Source organism: Euleptes europaea, chromosome 15 (genome assembly GCF_029931775.1).
Source record: "Euleptes europaea isolate rEulEur1 chromosome 15, rEulEur1.hap1, whole genome shotgun sequence".
Taxonomy (NCBI): domain Eukaryota; kingdom Metazoa; phylum Chordata; class Lepidosauria; order Squamata; family Sphaerodactylidae; genus Euleptes; species Euleptes europaea.
The window spans coordinates 53,293,328-53,316,198 of NC_079326.1; the positions used below are offsets into that span (position 1 = coordinate 53,293,328).

General features: G+C 45.9%; 1 protein-coding gene across 1 annotated transcript; it reads right to left on the bottom strand.

Annotated features, from left to right (window-relative positions):
* Positions 1 to 570: 570 nt before the first annotated feature.
* TFPI (tissue factor pathway inhibitor) lies at positions 571 to 21,960 on the bottom strand. The gene is made up of 7 exons (XM_056861359.1): positions 21,847 to 21,960; positions 12,897 to 13,097; positions 10,558 to 10,596; positions 7,007 to 7,183; positions 6,045 to 6,122; positions 1,556 to 1,738; positions 571 to 680 (listed from the first exon to the last, which is right to left on the bottom strand). The coding sequence occupies exons 1-7, from the start codon at positions 21,956 to 21,958 to the stop codon at positions 571 to 573; spliced, it is 900 nt and encodes a 299-aa protein (XP_056717337.1). The 5' UTR covers positions 21,959 to 21,960.
* Positions 21,961 to 22,871: the final 911 nt, after the last annotated feature.

A 22,871-nucleotide genomic window follows, 5' to 3' on the forward strand; every position in this document is an offset into this window, starting at 1 on the left:
CCTTGGGCTAGTCACAGTTCTCTTCGAGCTCTCTCAGCCTCACCTACCTCACAAGGTGTCTGTGGTAGAGAGAGGGAGGGAAGGAGATTGTAAGTTGCTTTGAAACTCCTTCAAAGGTAGAGAAAATTGGCATCTAAAAACCAACTCTTCTTCTCTTCTTCTTCTACAGGACTTCCACACCAAATGTCTGGTAGCTACAAATTAGCATTTTGGTATCCAAGACATTGCAGAAGAAGTCCAGGGGACACAAGAATTCAAGATTGTAGATCCTGACAACCTTTATGCAGAAGTAAGACTGACTGCTTTCCATGCAACTAATTTGGGATTAGGTCGCAACATCGGTTCGACAGTGTAAAAGGTCTTGTTTCCACCTAAAGGTCATCAGCATTGTAGCTTTGGCAGTATAATGTCAGCTTACACTGGGAAGTATCTTACAAGGGAAAGGTAACACATGAAACTTTGATCAGTCATGTGGATGCAAATTGCAATACAATCAAATGATACTCGACATTCCCCAGTAGGACATGTCCAGAATATTTTATTATTTCTGTAAGAGAGAAGATGGATAGCTTATATCCTTTCAATGACAATCTCCTCATCCGTTAGCTGTGCCGGCTGCTTCTTTCGTTTCCGGCGGATTCTCATTATGCCTCGTTGGCCCTTCTTTTTTTTCACGAAACCTGTTGAAAAGCCAAAAAAGGGAATAAAGACCCGGATCTTCAGCAAAATAACGCGAACAACGATGCTGATATGAGTGCAAACTATCGCTACACTAAAGCTGGACAGCTGAAAGTGGCATTGAGGAATTGTTGCCTGTAAGGTGTACACTCCTCTTTGCATCGTTAAGCTGCAGTACTGCAGTCAAAAGCGCTGCTCACGACCTGAGTTCGATCCCGACGGAGGTCGGTTTCAGTAGCCGGCTCAAGGTTGACTCAGCCGTCCGTCCTTCCGAGGTCGGTAAAATGAGCACCCAGCTTGCTGGGGGTAATGTGTAGACGACTGGGGAAGGCACTGGCAAACCACCCCGTAAAACAGTCTGTCTAGGAAACGTTGGGATGTGATGTCACCCCATGAGTCAGTAATGACCCAGTGCCTGCACACCTTTACTTTTTACCTCTTTGTATCAGAAACCTGCAACATTTGGATGGCCAAAAGTGATACAGGGAAAAAAGAAAAATTCTGCAAGTTTTTGAAACAAACTCTTGCAAAATGTGTTCCCGAGGGGTGACAACTGGATTACACACCTCAATACCATTTTCATACAATTTTCAACCATGATATGAGAAAAAAGCTTCATTGTCTGAAGCAATCCTGACTTACTTTACAAAGGAAGTGCAAGTTGGCTACTCATTTTCCATGACAGTGGCTACCAAAACAGAGAAGCAGACTGTATGATTTGAGAAAACCCAGCTTGCAAAATGATTATGAGCCTTCAAAATAGTGGGCTTAATGAGAACTGTGAACTAGCTATGCATTTCTGCCAGGTTATGCCACGTCCAGTTTTCAGCTGAGGAGAAAATATGACCCTCTATGGCTAGTTCTGATGTAACTGTACCTTTCTTGCACATCTGAAGGCATGACATTCTGGAGGTGAAGTTATTTATGTTCCCACCGCAACCGCTGTAACTGAATGGGTGGCATTTTCCAGTTGTATGATTGTAGAAGTATCTTTTCTCATTGGCGCTGCAGAGACCTCGGTCCATCGGTGATGTACAAAAGGAAGGCACCAGAGCTGAGGCTAGACAGACCAAGAAAATGTCGTTAGAGACAACTCAAGATTATTGAATTCTCCCACAGACTTGCGGTATGCTAAAAAAAATATACACCAGTACATTAACGCATGAAACCATGGACTTTTATGCATGGCTGTTTACCTTGCGGTCACCCCCCCACACAACTTTGGGTCTTTGTTTTGATTATGCATGCAGTTTCCAACCGTCAGGGGGTCGCCTCGCTCTCCCCCTGCGTTTGCCCGCGTGTTGCCCACGTTTGCAAATTCGAGATAAAACAGGTCTCTGAAAACGCTAGCAAAATGCGGAGAAACGCAGAGGGAGAGCGAGGTGACCTTTGGCGGTCGGAAACGGCACTTAATGATGCCCAAAGGCACATGCCAGGCAAGTCGAAAGAGAGAAACAGTATGGAGGTGTTTCTATGCTAGAAGCCTCCAAGCAAAAATGGGGGAATTAGAGTGCATTGTTTTAAGAGAAAACATAGATATAGTGAGCATTACAGAAACCTGGTGGAGGGGAGAGAACCAGTGGGATACAGTCATCCCTAGTTACAAACTGTATAGAAATGACAGGGAAGGGCATATTGGAGGGGGTGTTGCTATGTATATCAAGGAAGGCATAGTGTCTAATAAGCTAGAGACCATAAAAAGGGCAGACTCGTCTACAGAATCCTTATGGGTGATGATTCCGGGCCCCAAAGGAGATTTAGTACTGGGGACGTTCTATCGGCCCTCTGACCAAATGGCTCAGGGTGATCATGAGATGGAGAATGAAATTAGGGAAGCATGTAAAGGTAATGAAGTAGTAATAATGGGAGACTTCAACTTCCCTTAAATTGATTGGATAAATGTATGCTCACCACCACATGCCCCACCTCGTGTGGCTTTTGCCCACATGGGCCCCACAATCCCTGGCATAACTTTCCTCGGAGGTCTCCCATCCAAACACTTGCCAGGGTCGAGGCTGAGAGTGTGTGACTGGCCCAGGGTCACCCATCAGGTTTCCATGGCAGAGCGGGGATTCGATCCTGGGTTTCCCCAGTTCCTAGTCCGACACCTTAACCACTACGCTGCACTGGCTCTTGGGTGGATCACTACTAAATATTATATAACTGAAAACCTATGATGGTTTTGCATAAACAATGCGAACTAATGATAGGTAGTTTCCAGATTTAGCTCCTTGCCCAAAATGGAAGCATCTTTGACCCATATAGGAAAAAGACTGGAAAATTGGCACAGCCACAGATAATAACAAGCTGTGGGAATGACAATCTAAGCAAAGCAGGGAATAAAGCCGTTGACCATCACATTGAGAAGCTTCTTAGAAACGGTAACAGTACAATGACTTATTTGTGTCACAAGACTGTCCTGGAGTTGCGTTTCTGAAAGCAAATTCTGGTGTTCTCTTGAAGAAGTGCCATTTGGAAGGCCTTCTGGCTGGCCTGCCGATGAACTCTGCTGGTGTCATCCCAGATCCCGTATTGTATCTGATTGTCCCCAAGAGAGAACATATTGAAAAAGCATCTTTTCTGAGGCCAAAGAACCCTGTGTGCTTCAATGGTGACATTTTACAGAATACAAGCAATGACTGCAATACGAATGGCACGTGTTCTGGAAGAACTAGCAACGCTACAAATCCAACGTATTCTAAGATGTTTGGGAAGGAACGACAGCAACTTCTGGTGCCGTTGGGAAACAGAGGGCCAAAGCCAGGGATAAATGCTAGACCTGACATTTTTGATGTTCCATGGTTGGAAGGGTCAATGCACCCAAGACCTCTGATGTAAAAAAAAAAAAATACATCTTCCCAGGACAATCAGCTTTAAAAGAAAGGTAAATGATACATTATACTGATAGCTGCATCTCCAAATTATGAAAAAAAAATGCATGCAGTATTTGAACCCAAAGAGAAAAAACGTCTTAACCAACAGTTTGAAATATACATGCTTGGTAAGTTGCTGGAAGTGAATTTTCATAGCAATGAGTTTTCATATACTTTTCGATTTGATTCGAATACAAAGGAGAAGAAGAAAAAGAGGAAGAGGAAGAATTGATTTTTATGTGTTAATTTTCTCTACCTTTTAAGGAGAATCAAACTGGCTTACAATCTCCTTCCCTTCCTCTCCCCACAACAGACAGCTTGTGAGGGAGGTGGGGCTGAGAGAACTGTGACTGGCCCAAGGTCACTCAGCAGGCTTCATGAGGAGTGGGGAATAGAACCCGTTTCTCCAGATTAGAGTTCGCTGCTCATGTGGAAGAGTGGGGAATCGAACCCGGTTCTCCAGATTACAGTCCACTGCTCTTAACCACTACACCACGCTGGCTCTCAACACTGAGAAGTGAACTTTACTTTGTTAACAAAGCTAGCCTTAATACCAAGGGAGCAGGGGTTCATCCGTCTACACAAAAAGGAGTTAATTAAGGTTTACCAACCCACTGCAGACAATCAATTTATCTGGTCTGGCAGTTGTGTGCAGCTATGGTCCATGACAAATACTTCACTTGACCAAAGCTACACTGTGCTTTGGGGAAACCTCTCTTGGTCTTAGCAGGTGGTAGCATTTTGCTTTGAAAAGCGAACGCAAAAAGGAGACATCTGTGCTAGATGGAATATTTGAACCTGAAAACAGTGTGTGTGTGTGAGAGAGAGAGAGAGGGGGGGGGGAACTAAGGATGACACCACTTCATTGTTGTATTCATACAACGATGGAATATTTGAACCTGAAAACAGTGTGTGTGTGTGAGAGAGAGAGAGAGAGGGGGGGGGGGGAAACTAAGGATGACACCACTTCATTGTTGTATTCATACTTCATAAAACACGTAGTTAACTTTTAACACGGCAGTTACTTAACTATGATGCTCACTTTCTTAGGAAAATGGTCCATGACTGCTTCTAACAGTGAGATGGAATGACAGGGAGCCAGCATATTGGAAAGTCCAGCAGGTCGGATCTCAGAAGCTAAGCAGGGTCGGCTTTTGTTAGTTCTCAGATGGGAGACCACCAAGGAAGTCCAGGGTTGCTACACAGAGGCAGGCAATGGCAAACCACCTCCATTCATCTCTTGCCTTGAAAACCCTACAGGGTCGCCATAAGCCAGCTGTGACTTGGGCCATTTATGCATGGGAGGTTTTGCCTTAGATTCGCCACTCTCTAGATGCGCATGTTCCCCACCCAAATACTCACAACTCTGCATGGGGGCTTATTTTTGAGCTCTGAAAATTCAGATGGGGGAAACGTTCATCTAGACCTCCCATGCATAAATGGCCTTGATTGCAATTTCCACCACTACGAGGCGTTGTGGTATAGTCCTCTCAGGGCGTCGAGTGCAATTGGATTATTTTCAAGACGGATGGCTATAGTCCATGCTGTCTTGTGTGACCACCGCCTTTGGGTTTTATGTGTTGTGCGGGGAACGGACTTGTGATGCAGAAAACAGAACGACGCTTTCAAAGTAGATGCAAACACAGGCTTTATTAAGTGAATCTTGCCAAGATTGCCCTCGCGTGCGCTCCTTGTTTGTGGACCAATCTCCACAAACTATCTGCCAGTTCCCAGAAGCACATCTGCGGGCAGAGGCAGACGGCTACCAGAAAGATGTGGTGAAACCGAGCAGGCTTTTCCCAGCGGTTCCTTTCTCTCTCCTGCACAACTGTGGATTATAAAAACGACAAGCCTGAAGCAGCAAGATAGAGAGGACGCACAGAGAAACCCTTGAAGGAAGCCTTTCCAAGTGCAGTGCAGAAATCGGTAAAGATTTGAATGAAAAAACAACAACCCAGCTTTGTTCTGATATTTACCTCATCCGCCTTAAAACATGTGATGTGCATTTATTTCACTAATGGATGGGTGGCAAGGACTCTTCAATCCAAGGCAGAAGCTAACCAGATGCCAGGTCAGGATTAATAATCCATCTACTAAAGAGCTACCTTAGGAGGGGCTGTGGCTCAGTGGCAGAGCATCTGCTTGGCATGCAGAAGGTCCCAGGTTCAATCCCCGGCATCTCCAAAAGACCTCTGCCTGAGACCCTGGAGAGCCACTGCTAGTCTGAATAGACCATACTGATCTTAGAATCATAGAGTTGGAAGGGTCCACCAGGGTCATCTAGTCCAACCTCTAGCACAATGCAGGAAATTCACAACTGCTCCCCCCCTTCACACCCCCAGTGGTCCCTACTCCATGCCCAGAAGATGGCCAAAAAAAAAACTACCCTCCAGAATCCCAGGCGACAGCTTCAAAATAATTTCCCGTCTTCGTGACATCAGTGCAGGCTGGAGAAAGTCTGTGTTTGCTTAACAAAAGGCTTTGGATACATACCCTGCTTTACAGCTGGGGAACTATTATTGGCCACACTAGGAAGGACCTTCTTTTCATCTTCTGTTTGCAGTGAGTTGGCTGAAGGGCAGAAGGGAAAGAGAAAATAATTTAAAAAAATGATTTGAAAAGCGGGCAAAGAAAACTCTGACAGATTGGCATTTACTTTTTAACAGTTCGTTACTTTATCGGTCATCCCATGTGACTGAAAAATAATAATAGATAACAGGCATTACATTCGGCAGCACAGTACTTTCTTTCTGTACTGTTCATAAAGCCTCTTCCGTGGGGGATTAAGGACTACTACTACTACTAAGGAAATGAACAATTTCAGATGGAAGCAGCAGAAGCTAACCAGATGCCAGGTCAGGATTAATAATCCAGCTACTAAAACCTCATCTTAAAAGCCATTAAAACCAACACACAAATCCATACATCATTAAAATAAGTTAAAAACCAGAAATAAGTGCAAAAGATAAAAACAACATCAGGAAGGAAGGAGGGATCACTGAGGGAGTGCCAAGTGATACAAAAAAAAAGTCTTCACTTGCTGGCAGAAGATGGCAACAGAAGGGGACAGACAAATCTTCCTGGGGAGAGAATTCCAGAGTTTTGGTGCCACTACCAAGAAGGCCCTCTCCCGGCTCGCCACCCGCCTAATCTTAGGAGGAAGGCACCCGAAGCAGGACCTCTGAGAATTACCACAGTGCTTAGGTAGGTTCATGTCACTCTAAACGTGAAGTTGGCAGAACCCTTCAAGGTATGACAACAGTACAAATTAGGAAAGGGAAGAAATCAAGGGTCACCGGAGGACTAATCTAGGGAAAAGAGACAGAGGGTGTTGCACGCAACCGTTGCAAATGGAGCTGATGCGGAATGCCTCACCGAATGGCCCAGGTAAGCATTACGCCCAAGAACCAAGAGATACACAAAGATGTTTAGGGCTACAAGTAAAGATTACTTACAGCTGTTCTGGCAGACATCCTGGCATTCTTTCAAAGATTCAAAGTTGTTTTGGTTTCCCAGGCACCCACCATACATGAATTTTTCACACAGCTGAGTCTCCTTGTTGTAGAAATACCTGGAAATCAATCCCCGGCAGATTCCAGGATCATTCTCCAAAAGGCAGAAAGAGGGTTTTTCTGTGAAGGAAGATTATTTCAGGGGGGAAGTGTCATTTCCCTTTCAAATCACACCTGTCTGAGATCTATTTGATCTCTGCTAATGGCCTGACAAGATGTTTACTAACGGCTCATCAGAACTAAAGTTCAATGAGGATCCTTATGGGCCTCTCTAAGAGAACTGCATTACCTGGCTTCGCACTAGGGTTGCCAACCTCCAGGTACTAGCTGGAGATCTGCTGTTTCGACTGATCGAAAACTAGAGATCAGTTTACCTGGAGAAAATGGCTGCTTTGGCAATTCAACTCGATGGCACTGAAGTCCCTCTCCTCCCCAAATCCTGCCCTCCTCAGGCTCTGTCACAAAAATCTTCAGGTATTTCCCAACCCAGAGCTGGCAACCCTACTTTGCATCCATGACTGACGGTTTAGACCAGGGGTGTCGACTTAATTTGTTACGAGGGCCAGATACAAATGTCACTTGTTGGGGCCAGTCCATGCCTCGCTAGCCCAGATCAAGAGTGGGGGGATGGCTACCTCGGCTGACTTGCAGGCTGGACAACCGCTCTCAAGGGGCCGGATCCGGCCTGCGGGCCTTATGTTTGACACCCTGGTTTAGACTTTTCAAGAGATAGCTTTCAATCCATCAATTTCATGATGGTTTTCCACCCACCATTCACTTGGCGGATCACGTAGAAATCGCCCTGGAAATTCCTGAAGGAGAAACAAATATCACACGCAAAGCTGTTCGGCAGCAACACAGTGCCTGGCCCCGAGCCAGAACATTCCCTTCCACTTACAGCTATCTGCTTGGGAATAAGAGGCTGAAGGGATCTTTCTGGAGCTCTCTAACCAGCTTGCTGAAACTCTGCCCCTTCTAGTTGCTCCTTGCTCCAGATTAGTTGCCCATGACTCTCTGGCTTACAAGCCCAACCAGAACATGAAGGCATCCCCAAAACCCTGCCCCTGATGCCCAAACCTCTGGTAGAATGCAATTCTCATTCAAATCGGCTTCAGGCTGACACAATACTTGGATAATCAGGGTGATTATAAGAGAGGAAAGATAAGCAAGGTTAGACTGAATGAGAGGAGGACGTTTAAAGTGATAGAAGAAGCAGCAGCAGCAGCAGCGGAGGAGTTAGTTTTTATATCCTGATTTTCTCTACTTTTTTAAGGAGACTCAAACCAGCTTACATTCGCCTTCCCTTCCTCTCCCCACAACAGACACCTTGTGAGGTAGGTGGGGCGGAGAACGTTCAGAGGGGACTGTGACTGGCCAAAGCTCACCCAGCTGGCTTCACGTGGAGGAGCGGGGAGTCAATCCCGGTTCTCCAGATTAGAGTCCACCGCCCTTAACCACAACACCACGCCGGAGCAGAAGGCAGCCTGACAGATTTATCGTGAAAACAGCTGCTCTTTCGTACGTATCTGTCACAACCACTGTAAGAAAACATTTCAAGACAGGTGAGACTCATTTGTTGGGGTATTAATTCTAATCAGATGAAAGAGAGCTCAACAGTTCCTTTAGGATTAGCATCTGCTAGAGTGGCAGATATGAGCAGCCGTTTCTTCCTTTGAGGCCCAACAGACAATCTGTTACTTTAAAACTAGTAAGCACGGCACACCCCAGATGATTAAGCACAACAACTGAGTTTTAAGGAGTGGTGGCTATCTTCATCACTGAAACCAAGGAACTGCTGAAAAGGAGTCTTATATAATTCCATTGCTTAGGTTAGAGTATCCCATAAGGCAGCTAGAAGTCTTTGGCTACCGCACTGTGCTGACCGTTTATTTGTAGGCTTTTTCTATGGGACTGTTGGCAGAGAGCAAGCGCTTGGATCAGCGTATGTAGACATAACTGGGATCCCTCCAGAAACCCCGATAATAATTGTCCTGGGCACACATGTGCATAGGCTTTGAAAAATATTAAAGGCAGATGCTCCTATTAAGAACATAAGAAAAGCCATGATGGGTCAGACCAAGATCCATCAAGTTCAGCCGTCTGTTCACACAGTAGCCAACCTGGTGCCTCTAGGAAGCCCACAAGCAAGGCAGCTGCAGCAGCACCATCCTGCCTGTGTTCCACAGCCCATCATATGATAGGCATGCTCCTCTGATCCTGAAGAGAATAGATCTGCATAATGACTAGTATCTGTTTTGACTACTAGCCATGGATAACCCTATCCTCATACAAACATAACAAAAGCCCAGCTGGATCAGACCAAGGCCCATCAAGTCCAGAAGTCTGCTCACACAGTGGCAAAACAGGTTCCTCTAAGAAGCCCACAAACAAGTCGACTGCAGCAGCAACCTGCCTGTGTTCTACAGCACCTCATATAATAGGCATGCTCCTCTGATCCTGGACAGAATAGGTATGCATCATGAATAGTATTCATAAGAACATAAGAAAAGCCCTGCTGGATCAGACCAAGGCTCATTGAGTCCAGCAGCCTGTTCACACAGTGGCCAACCAGGTGCCTCTAGGAAGCCCACAAGCAAGACAACTGCAGCAGCACCATCCTGCCTGCGTTCCACAGCACCTAAGATAATAAGCCTGCTCCTCTGATCCTGGACCGAATAGGGATGCATCATGACTACTATTCACTTTGCCTAGTAGCCATGAATAACCCTCTCCTCCATGAACATGTCCACTCCCCTCTTAATGCTTTCCAAGTTGGCAGCCACCACCACATCCTCGGGCAGGGAGTTCTACAATTTAACTATGCGTTGTGTGAAGAAATGCTTCCTTTTATCTGTTTTGAATCTCTCACCCTCCAGCTTCAGCAGATGACCCCACGTTCTGGTATTGTCTGGGTATATACACAGGTAGGCCATTTGGGTAACAGAATGATACGCACGCACAGACATCTGAACAAGGAAACATTCACCTGTCTGGTGCTACAGGAGGAATGGATTTAGATAAATGTTTCTAACCTCCAAAAGGGTAAAACGATTGTGCATTTAATGAACCACGGTTTTACTTCCCCCTCAACTGCAAACTCAGCCAGAAACTGGGAATACAAAATCTTTCTAGATCCCAGCTTCAGAAGATTTGTTCTAGCGGGAGGCAAATAATCACCCCTTAGCATAGGGATTATTAAAATAATATCAGTACCAGATATCCTATTTTATTCACACTGTTTCACCCCTCTGCTTTCCTTTCACTTCTCCTGTGGAATCATTTAGATCTATTTGGTTCTTAACTGAAGGAAGCGAACAAAAGTAGCTTTTATTTTAGAAACTATTATGCTGCTTACAGTGAGATAATTACAACTCAGAAATCGCTGGGCAAACCCATTATAATAAGTTAGCTCCGCTAGGCCAGTCACGGTAAATTACTTTTCTGCTTGGCGGCAACCCCTCACGAAACAGAATATCCTTCAGTGCGCAAGTTACCTTTCTTAAATCTTGTCCTCTTCTTCTTCTTAGGCAAATCTGCAATTGAAACAAAACATTACAAGAAAAAGGGATGGAGGTATATATTCCTATCCACAAGGTCATTACTAGATTTACAGACCAATCCTGTGCAGAGTTATTCCAGTCTAAGCCCATTGAAATGAATGGGTTTAGACTGGAGTAACTCTCCTTAGGATTGACTGTTAAGTTTCCAAATTTCATGATCCTAGACAATTCTTCTGTGTTACTTACTTGATCTTATAAGTTTCTACTTGGGGACACCAAGCGTATATCCACAGGCAGCGTGATTTCCTTAACTGACTGACTGTGAGTTATGTGACACAAGGTTCTGATACTGGTGACAATTGTAAAATCTGATTTTGTATCGAGATAAAGTTTGACTGGTGACAATTATGTTCAATGCCCCCCAAGGGTCTGAGCCTAATTTTTAACCCACTAGTCAAGTAGTACCTTCTGAACTTGTCTGGAACAGTTTCCTATGGCCACTGGTGTTTATTATGGTAGCCACAAATGGAACACAGGTTGAGTATCCCTTATCCGGACATCCGATACCTGGACTGACCCAAAAACCAGACTTTTCGAGCCGTCATGCAGGCATTACTCAGCAGGCCCTCAGCAGCACACCAATTTGCTTTCTGATGGTTCAATGTAGACAAAGTTATTAAAAATATTGTTTAAAACTACATTCAGGCTATGTGTATAAAATGCATGTAAAACATATATAAACCATAAATGAATTTCGGGTTTAGACCTGGGTCCCATCCCCAAGATATCTCATTATGCATATGCAAATATTCCAAAAATACAGAAAGATCCAAAATACGGACCACTTCTGGTCCCAAGCAGTCCGGATAAGGGATACTCAACCTGTATTAAAATACCTCTGCAACTCTGCCATTTGGCCTACTGGGAGAGTTAACGCTTGCTTAGCTCCTGCCAGGGCCGACCGGAACCACATGAAGATAATTCACAGTGGGTAGCCGTGTTAGTCTGTTTGCAGTAGTCAAAAAGGGCAAGAGTCCAGTAGCACCTTAAAGACTAACAAAAATATTTTCTGGTAGGGTATGAGCTTTCTGAAGAATTGTGCATCTGAAGAAGTGAGCTGTGGCTCATACCCTACCAGAAAATATTTTTGTTAGTCTTTAAGGTGCTACTGGACTCTTGCCCTTTTTGACCAGAACCACATGCTGATTCTTAAGAAGGGACCGTGGTGCAAGGGTAGAGCATATTGTTTTATAAGCAGAATGTCTCAGTTAAGGGATTCTGGGTAGCACTGTAGGGAAAAGCTTTTTCTGAGACCATGGCAAGTTAATTGGATTAAGCATCTGATCTATAGAGCAGCTTCCTATATGAAGGACAAGCGGACACCCCAACATTCTAGCTGTATCTGAAGAAGTGAGCTGTGGCTCACGAAAGCTCATACCCTACCAGAAAATATTTTTGTTAGTCTTTAAGGTGCTACTGGACTCTTGCCCTTTTTGCCAACTGTCATGGTAACCTTTAAAAGCACTGCTTCAGGCGCTCTCGTCTTATGATACCAGGAGGGCAGTAACCCGGGAGAGGGCCTTCGCAGCTGTGGCCCCAAAACTCTGGAACTCTCTCCTCAGAGAGACTCACTTGTGCCCTTCTGTTGCCATCATCTGCCAGTGGGTAAAGACTTTTGTTTGTCTGCCGTTATTTCAGGGATCCCTCCTTCCTGTCCTATGTTTTGTTATTTTAACAATACTTGAACATAAGAAAAGCCCTGCTGGATCAGACCCAGGCCCATCAGGTCCAGCCGTCTGTTCACACAGGGGCCAACCAGGTGCTTCTAGGAAGCCCCCAAACAAGACGACTGCAGCAGCACCATCCTGCCTGTGTTCCTCAGCACATAATATAATAGGCATGGTCTTCTGATCCTGGAGAGAATAGGTATGCATCATCACTAGTGTTCATTTTGACTAGTAGCCATGGATAGTCCTCTCCTCCATGAACATGTCCATTTCCCTCTTAAAGCCTTCCAAGTTGGCAGCCATCACCACATCCTGGGGCAGGGAGTTCCGCAATTGAACTATGCATTGTGTGAAGAAAAACGTCCTTTTATCTGTTTTGAATCTCTCACCCTCCAGCTTCAGCAGATGACCCCACGTTCTGGTATTATGAGAGAGGGAAAAAAGCTTCTCCCTGTCCCCTCTCTCCATACCATGCACAGTTTTATAGACCTCTAGCATGTCTCCCCTCAGCCACCTTCTTTACAAGCTAAATAGCCGTAAGCATTGGCATGAAGGATAACCCTGGTTTCTTTGATCGAATCAGAAGGCAGGAAGGAACGTACTGACCTGGGACAAGACAAGTCGCTTGGCATTCTTCCAGGGTTAGGAAGTTGTTCTCATTGCCTTCGCAGCCGCCGTAGTCAAAGAGCTCACAGTGCTGAGTCTGCATGCTGAAGTGATAACGGCTATGTAGTGCTTTGCAGGGCCCGGCGTCGGCTTTCATTGCGCAGATCGAGAGGCCAAGTTTCAGTGGGGGCAAACCAGGGCCTAGAAGAGAGTGTGCACAAGCAAATTGTGGCATCGTCACCTGAACGTAGTTCATGGCTCATTACCAATGCTGATTTCTCCACACCCATCTCTCCCCTGGACATCACAGACTCTTCTGCATACCACACCTAATCCCATCACGCCTGCTATTCACATTTACATACTGTTAACATTTACATACTAATGTTTGTCTGAATTCACTCTTCTCTACTTAAAGACAGATGGATTCACATTCTAGCTGTATCTGAAGAAGTGAGCTTCTTTTGTTAGTCTTTAAGGTGCTACTGGACTCTTGCCCTTTTCTAGTAGTTCAATACTGTTAGGGTTTACAACTCCAGGATGGGGAATTCTGGGATATTTTTGGGGCGGAGTCTGAGGAGGGCGGGGTTTGGAGAGGGGAGGGGCTTCAATGCCAAAGAGTCCAATTGCCAAAGCAGCCATTTTCTCCAGGGCAACTGATTTCTATCACTTGGAGATCAGTTGTAACAGCGGGAGAGGAGGGGAGGAGCCGTGGCTCAGTGGTAAAGCTTCTGCTTGGCATGTGGAAGGTCCCAGGTTCAATTCCCGGCATCTCCAGTTAAAGGGACTAGGCAGGTAGATGATGTGAAAGACCTTGGAGAGCCGCTGCTGGTCTGAGTAGACAATTCTGACTTTGATGGACCAACGGTCGGATTCAGTATAAGGCAGCTTCATGTGTTCATGTGAGATCTCCAGCCACCACCTGGAGGTTGGCAACCCTAGGGTGGAGCCTGGGGAAGGGTTGGTTTGGGGAGGAGTAGGGACCTCAGTGGGGTCCAATGCCAAAGAGTCCGCCCTTCAAAGCATCCATTTTCTCCAGGGGAACTGATCTCTGTAGTCTGGAGATGAGCTGTAATTCCAGATCTCCAGGCCCTACCGGGGGTTGGCAACTCTAAATCGTGGAAAGTAACTGGCCTGCCGAGTGGGGAGGGAGAAATCCAAGCCTTGGCTTTAAAAAGGCTTTCTTTTGCTCAGAAAGAGCCCCGAGGTAGCAGGAAGCACTTGAATCCCTGCCTCTTTACATGCCGCTTTGTGACTGGCTGTGAAAGAAAAAAACAGCTTCTGTGTCCAGAGCTTTGCCTTCTGCATGGAGATTTCAGCTGGACTGAGCTCAGGGGAGAGGGAAGAATCGGGTTAACGCAGAAATGGGAAGACTCGGTCATTGCGAGGGCTGGCAGCGAGGCCCTTTCTAATGGCTAGAAAACTCATGCAGAACTCCAAGGAACAGCAGAGTCAGAAAGGGGGCGAACGTGAGTCCAAGTACCCATGCATAAATGACCATTCAGAGTCGGTTTGCTATTGCCTGCCTCTGTGGAGTGACCCTGGTATTCCTTGGAGGTCTCCTGCAGGGCAGACCCTTCTTAGCTTCCGAGATCAGGCTAGCCTGGGCTAATAGTAACATATGCCTCCCCCCCACCCAAAGCATACATTGTAATCAGGCATTCCATCCCAAGCATTCATATATTGAAAGGGTCTAGCACGGGGTGCCAAATATAAGGCCTGAGGGCCGGATGCGGCCCCTTGAGCACTCTTATCCAGCCCACAAGCCCCCCCCCCACACACACACACACTTGATCTGGGCTGGCGAGGCCTGACCAAGTGGCATTTATGTCATATCTGACATAGCAAATCTAGCAAATCAGTCAAATGAGTGCTCGGCAATCTTGGATTTGGATGAGAACCAACATCCTCCAGGGGACGGCATCACCCTAACAAACTACGCATCAGAAAGAACCTAAGAACCTAAGAAAAGCCCTGTTGGATCAGACCAAGGTCCATCAAGTCCAGCAGTCTGTTCACACTGTGGCCAACCAGGTGCCTCCAGGAAGCCACAAACAAGACGACTGCAGCAGCACCATCCTGCCTGTGTTCCACAGCACCTAATATATTCGGCATGCTCCTCTGATCCTGGAGAGAATAGGTATGCATCATGACTAGTAGCCATTTTGACCAGTAGCCATGGATAGCCCCATCCTCCGTGAACATGTCCACTCCCCTCTTAAAGCCTCCCAAGTTGGCAGCCATCCCCACATCCTGGGGCAGGGAGTTCCACAGTTTAACTATCAGTTGTGTGAAGAAGTGTACCATACAAATATGATGATGGCGCCAAGGAATAGAGAGTCTTGAACAATTTCACGGTAACACTCACTGTTACCATGCCATAACATATTACAGAATTCCTAGTATTGGACAAAGGGAATTCTGACTCTGGAAAGTTTATCCCTCGGAAACCTTGTTGGTCTCCAAGGTGCTACTGGACTCGAATCTAGCTGTTCTACAGAATTCCTGTGCGTTTCATTTTGCTATTCTCCAGAAGCTGTTGGCATAAGCCGCCCACGGCATTCAGTTCACAAGCCAAGGCATGAAACGAGTTGTAGCATTTCCCTCTGTGGGTGCTACGGGAACCAAAGTTCATGTTCTCGCTGCCAATGTGTACACCGGCTGTTCTCTGACGATTGCACTGGACGGCAGATGTTGTCTTTCCTCACGTCAGTCGCACAATTCTTCCCGGGTTTTCCCCTAAGGCACCAAACAAGTCTGAATGTTGAAAAGGCACGAAAGGCCAAAGTGGTTCTTGATAATAAAAATCCTCCAGGGGAAGATTGAAACGATTCTTGGAAAAAGGACCCCTAAATGATCAAACATATGCTAGGCTTTGTTTGCTGTCATTATCCCCTTCTCTGCCACTCCATTAGCACTTTTTCCTAGGTAGGGCTGGCTGTACCTGGAAGTAGTCATTGAATCACAGAGTTGGAAGGGACCATCAGAGTCATCTGGTCCAACCCCCTGCACAATGCAGGAAATTCACAGCTACTTCCCCCCCCACACACACACATCCCCAGTGACCGCTACTCCATGCCCAGAAGGTGGGGGGAAAACCCTCCAGGATCCCTGAACAATCTGGTCTGGAGAAAAATTGCTTCCTGGCCCCAAAGTAGCCATCAGCATTTCCCTGGGCATTTAAGAAAGGGCCGCAAGAGTGGAGCACTGACGTAACCCTTCCTGCCCTCCTTCTCACGATCTGCCTAAGTTCACAGAATCAGCATTGCGGTCAGATGGCCATCTAGCCTCTGCTTAAAAACCTCCAAAGAAGGAGAGCCTGCCACCTCCCGAGGAAGCCTGTCCCACTGATGTTATGCAAAAGGTCTTAGACAATCCGGAGCGGAAGGCGTGACCACCCGAAACTCTATCATGCCGTTATTGAAATAAAACAAAGCCAGATGAAAGTGAGGGCAACTCTGAACTGGCAAACCCTTTTTCTCTCTTTAAGAGCAATCCCAGGAAAAATCCTGAGGGGTGGGTAGGGCCTCTAAAGGGGGGGGGGACTTGGGAGGCACAACCCTGAGGTTATGTTCACCCTGGAGCCCCAAGGAGCTATGGAAATGATATTGCTCTTTTTACAGGTTGCTTGGTTTGCGTCTATGGAGGGCGGTGACTCCTTCCAGATCCCATAAAATCAGACCCCTTTACCCAATCTTCACCAAACTTCGGGGGTCATGCAAGGAGAGTCCCTTCAAGCTATAATGTTAATTTGGGGACTCTACCTCCACAAATGCTTCCCCCAGCCTATTCGGCTCAGCTGATTCCCGCGGTTCCCCCTCCTGGTAAACCCGAGCCGAAAATATGCCAAAATGGCAATTTTTAGCATTATTTTTGGCTCAGATTTACCAATATGCACAAACCTAGTTCAACCTCCATGCGAACGATACGATTCTGCAAAAACCAGGATTCTCTGCTTCTGTCTTGGCTAATCATGAGATTCCCGTTCCACTTTATGCAGATGATACTGCGTTATTATCCAGATCTGAAGTTGGATTACATAAATTACTGAACATGTTTAAAAATACTGTTCCCAGGAACGACTATCAGTGAACTATGAAAGATCTAAAATTATGATCTTTTAAAAAAACTGTTACATCTAACAGAAGCTATATGGACAATTAATGGGGGGAAAAACAGAACAAGTGGCCCACTTAAAATACTTGGGCATAATGTTTAGTAGCCAACCTTACTTGGGAAAAACATATTTATTCAGCTATAAAAAACCTGCAGGGTTAAATATAAATAATGTTCATCAGAATAAAACCATGCAACACTGATGTGGTCGCTCGGCAAATGTCTGTCCTTCGTCATCTCCTTCCTCACTACAGTAGCAATTTAATTCTGCGGTTAAATTAAGGCAAGCCAATTAAAATTAAATTCTGCGCTTTAAATTAATGCTAGACGCACATTACTGGAAACAGGAACGGCCCTGTGCTTCTTCCTTTGGAATACTTCTGTTCAATTCAGTGAAAACTGTCTTTATTTATGGAGTGCTTTCCCTAGTTTTCCAGACAGTGGACAGCCAGAAATACACGGCTCTTTTCAAAAAGCTTTTCGCTGGCGAACATTATCAAGGCAAAACAGCTTGTCTAGAAGGGTGGGGGAAGGTTTCTTCTTTGTCCCCTGACTCAGTTTGCTGTGACAACTTACCAACTCCCACACTGTTCAACGTTTTTCCTGCCAAACTATCTAATCTTCAGTTGCGCTAATTCTTCTTCGTGGACTTCCCTGTTTACAGGGAAGAAGAATGTTAAGTGCTGTGACCCTGGGTGTTCAGAAAACTTGGATGGGAGGATAAATGCAAGGAAGATACCTATTTTCCCGAGATTCTCTCTGCGACCATCAGAATAACGTGTGCACAGAAGACATTTGACTTCATATAGATTATTTAGCTAGTCATTTTATCCTCAGTGAAGTTGAGTAAAAATTCTTTTTCTTTCTTTCTTTCAGGGGATATATGATAGAGGTCTATAAAATTATGCATAGTATGGAGAGAGTGGACAGGGAGAAGCTTTTCTCCCGCTCTCATCTGCTGAAGCTGGAGGGTGAGAGATTCAAAACTGATAAAAGGAAGTATTTATTCACACAACGGATAGTTAAATTGTGGAACTCCCTATCCCAGGATGTGGCGATGGCTGCCAACTTGGAAGGCTTGAAGAGGGGAGTGGACATGTTCATGGAGGAGAGGACTATCCATAGCTACTAGTCAAAATGAATACTAGTCATGATGTATACCTATTCTCTACAGTATCACAGGAGCATGCCTATTAGGTGCTGTGCAACACAGGCAGGATAATGCTGCTGCACTCTTCTTGTTTGTGGGCTTCCTAGAGGCACCTGGTTAGCCACTGTGTGAGCAGACTGCTGGACTTGATGTGCCTTGGTCTGATTCCGCATGGGCTTTCTTTCTTTCTTTCTTTCTTTCTTTCTTTCTTTCTTTCTTTCTTTCTTTCTTTCTTTCTTTCTTTCTTTCTTTCTTTCTTTCTTTCTTTCTCCAAATTTTCTTTGCCCCCCCCACACCCCACTGGCAGCCTTCTGGAATTTCGTGTTGCAAGTTATTTGCACAATGACTAGTTCAAAAGACATGGACAGAACTGAAAGCTGTGAAATGGAAGCGAATAGAGAGGGAAGAGGAAGTGTGTCAGCCAGAAGCATATAAGTGCAACAATATCTTCTGTACTAGGTATGATTCCTCTCCTGCTATATTTTGACTCTCAAATGCTGGTTTCGACTTTACTTCTCCACTGTATGAATGAAACCCATGATTTGTTTTGCCATTTTCAATCCCTTTACACCGTTCCCCCTCCGACATTCAAGTTTTCCAGCTTTTCCTGCTCTCCAATTGCGACGTGACTGGAGTAGAGCATACAAATACCATATTTATTGCATATAGCAGCCTCAATAGCCCAGACTAGCCCAAGCTTGTCAGAGCTCATAAGCTAAGTAGGGTTGGCCATGGTTAGTGTTTGGATGGGAAACCACCAAGGAAAACCGGAGCTGTTGTGCAGAGGCAGGCACTGGCAAACCACCTCTGCTTGTCTCTTGCCTTGAAAACCCCACCGGGGTCGCCACAGCTGCAACTTGACACCACTCAATTATTGTTGAGAGCCAGTGTGGTGTAGTGGTTACGGTGTTGGACTAGTATCTGGAAGACCCAGGTTCAAATCCCCAACTGGCAAGGAAGCTTGCTGGGTGACCTTGGGCCTCTCAGCCTAACCTAGCTCACAGGGATGTAGTGAAGATAAAAAGCAGAGGAGAATGATGTATGCTGCTCTGGAGAGAAAGAAGAAGAGTTGGTTTTTATACCCTGATTTTCTCTACCTTTAAGGAGTCCCAAAGAGGTTTACAATCGCCTTCCCTTCCTCTCCCCACAACAGTCACCTTGTGAGGTAGGTGGGGCTGAGAGAGGTGGGGCTGAGAGACTAGCCCAAGGTCACCCAGCAGGCTCCATGTGGAGGAGTGGGGAATTGAACCCGCTTCTCCAGATTGCAGTCTCCCGCTCATGTGGGGAAGTGGGGAATCGAACCAGCTTCTCTTGAGTCCATTGCTCTTAACCCCTATACCACGCTGGGAGAGTATACATTAATAAAATAAACTAAAAATGAATATAAAAGCCCAACTCTTTGCCTACAAATGGATCTACGAAACCAGCAGTGAAAAACAGAAACACTGGTATAAATATAAACAAAGATTAAAAAACTCAAGAACATCTGCTCATCCCTATTATATGCTGCTGAGAATGATGTGGATGACAAATGCCATAGCAACCTGAGATTTCAACCATCAGCAGGGACCCTGTCAACCTATAAATAATGAAGTTTGTTGAAAATTAGCTGCTGTTTGTTAAATGCAAAGATAATTCTTTGGCCGGGCTGCAGCATGCAGATGTGTCTCAGTGAGGAGGGTTTCCAGGAAGAGGGCCAAGTGGAAGTGGTTTGCCTGAGGGGGCTCAACTGGCTCCCTGATGGGTACTCCCCACACCGTAGAATCATAGAGTTGGAAGGGACCACCTGGGTCATCTAGTCCAACCCCTGCACAATGCAAGAAATTCACAACTACCTCTTCCACACACACCCCCAGTGACCCCTACTCCATACCCAGAAGATGGCCAAGATGCCCTCCCTCTCATCATCTGCCTAAGGTCATAGAATCAGCATCGCTGACAGATGGCCATCTAGCCTCTGCTTCAAAACCTCCAGGGAAGGAGAGCTCACCACCTCCCGAGGAAGCCTGTTCCACTGAGGAACCGCTCGAACTGTTAGTCAATTCTTCCTAGTGTCTAGAAGGAAACTCCTTTGATTATTTGGATCATTTGGTTATTATTTGGATGGGAGGCCGCCAAGGAAGTCCAGGGTCACGAGGCAGATCCTAACAGGCAATGGCAAACCACCTCTAAAGTCTCTTGCCTCGAAAACCCTAAGGGGTCACCATAAGTCGGCTGCGACTGGATGGATTTTCCCACCACCATCAAGCTACAATATGGTTTAACTAACAGGCTGACCGAAGGTACAGGATGGGGCGCTAATCTGAAGAGCCAAAGTCCTGGGACACCAAGAGGAAAGGATTTCACAGTGTAGACGGCAAAAAGAGATCCTGACAGTTTCAAGGCCTCGTTTCTTTAGTCCTCTTGTCCAAGGGGTTCTACTCATGTGAAGAGTATTTTGTGTGCACCAGGAGGACTTAAGCAATACAAGCGCATCAGTGGCTGTAATTCAGAAGACACACACAAAGCTGCTTCGTGCAGGAATTCCTGGCGTACGTGATATTTCTCGTGCGAGAGGAGCCACTTACATGACAGTAAATCCGGTCGCAGAAAGCATAAGAACATAAGAAAGGCCCTGCAGGATCAGACCCAGGCCCATCAAGTCCAGCAGTCTGTTCACACTGTGGGCAACCAGGTGCCTCTAGGAAGCCACAAACAAGACGTCTGCAGCAGCACCATCCAGCCTGTGTTCCACCGCACCCAAAATCATAGGCATGCTCCTCTGAAATGTGATCATGTCACTTCCGGTTTACACCCATTGCAAGGGGAGTTTGAGTGGTAAAAGGCTCATTGGGATGCGGCACTTCCGGGTGTAAAATGCATTGCAAGTGGCCGTTTACCACTCAAACTCCCAGTTTGACAGCCCCTTGTGATGCAGTGCTTCCGGGTGTAAACCTGAAGTGACATGGTGCCACAGGCAGGTGCGAATGCACGCATTGCCCGCCGACCCTCAGCTGGCCGACGGGTAGCCAGGTGGATTTGATGCGGAAGCCAAGCGTATTAGCAGTCTTGCCCAGGATACCCATCAGAAAGTCCACGGCCACATAGAAAAAGTGTAGTTTATTTATACAGTGCAGAGATATATACAGATACTCCTTTCACACTCTCCGCTCATAACACCCCGCATAGAACTGCGGTTTCACTTCAATATATACACCTGGTGGACGCAGCCACCAATCACAGTAGATATCCAATTATCCTGGCATTGCTACTGCATTGCATCAGCCACCTGGCTCTAGCTGGATCAGGCCAGCTTTCTCTAGCTCCCCAGGTACTTTCCAGGCTGATCACATCATCCTTAGATCTCTCTGATCTAACCTGCACCTGTCAAACTAACTGACAGACTTGTAATCTTGACAGGGGCACTTGGCAATCCTAACAATCAAGTAGTATCCATTCCAGGAAAAAAACATAAACACCCACCTACCATCTTTTGTCTTGTTTAACACTATTCCAACCCAATTACAATATCAGCTTGAGGAGACCATCTGCTGGGTAGCCCATTTTGATAATGTGGGGTAAGCACCAAAAGGTAATATGTGAATTAACCCCATATTCTCTTACATGAAGACTCTGTTCTCTGGGGGGGAAAGAGGGCTTTCGGTTCAAGATATTGTGACGTTTGGAAATGACCAGATCTCTTACCGACCACAGCATCGCGAGATTCTTCTCTGTCCTCTGAATAGGTAGTTGTGTGGCAAGGTGAAAAGCTGAAGAGGAGATAGAAGGTAATACCCGGGACCACGGCCATTTTCATTTTGTTCGTTTCTCCTGCGAAAGCAAAACCAAAAACAAACAAGATGCATCTAAAAATAAAATTTGTTTCGAAATGCCTATCTGTGTTTGAATGGCCTTGGGCAAGTCATGATCTCTTAACCCAAATTATCTGGCAGGAAAGCTAGAAATCAAAGACACCATGAGTTTCATCCACGGAACAAGTGCACCCTGGTTGCTCCTTTTAGTTCGAGTAAGGATGATTTTACAGAAGCAAGTTCCTCAAAACGTCTGCACAAAAGAAGAAACACGTTCCTCAGAACATCTGCACAAGAGAAAGAAAGAGCCATCGTGGTGTAGTGGTTAAGAGCGGCCGATTCTCATCTGGAGAACCGGGTTTGATTCCCCGCTCCTCCACATGAGCGGCGGACTCTAATCTGGAGAACCGGGTTCGATTCCTGACTCCTCCACATGAAGCCTGCTGGGTGACCTCGGGCTAGTCACAGTTGTCTCCAAACTCTCAGCCCCACCTGCCTCACAAGGTGTCTGTTGTGGGGAGAGGAAGGGAATGAGACTGTAAGCCACTTTGAGACTCCCTAAAGCTAGAGAAAAGCGAGGTATAAAAACCAACTCTTCTTCTTCATCATCATCATCAAAGCCCCCTCAGTAATCTTGTAATCCAGTTTAACAAAATAAACCTTTACCCTTGGAAGGTGCCAAGGGGGGTCAAGAGATGTTTGATAACTTAGTCTTTGCCATCGGAGAATCATTCCTCCCACCATAACTACATAGAAGCAGCTCCAGATGAGGCTGGGTTTGCCAACTCTAGGTTTGGAAATACCTGGAAATTAGAGGGTAGAGCCTGGGAAAGTGGGATTTAGGGAGGGTATAATGCTTCAGTAGGGTATAATGCCCCACAGTCCACCTTTAAAAGAAGGCATTTTCTTCAGGAATAA

What these genes read in the sequence shown, in the direction of transcription:
- TFPI (XM_056861359.1), bottom strand. Translation starts at nt 21,958, where the DNA reads ATGAAAATGGCCGTGGTCCCGGGTATTACCTTCTATCTCCTCTTCAGC. An exon ending in ATCTCGCGATGCTGTGGTCG is followed by an intron (nt 13,098 to 21,846) that starts GTAAGAGATCTG and finishes ACTCTCTTCTAG; the next exon opens with GCCCTGGTTTGCCCCCACTG. An exon ending in GGATGTCTGCCAGAACAGCT is followed by an intron (nt 6,123 to 7,006) that starts GTAAGTAATCTT and finishes TCTGCCCTTCAG; the next exon opens with CCAACTCACTGCAAACAGAA.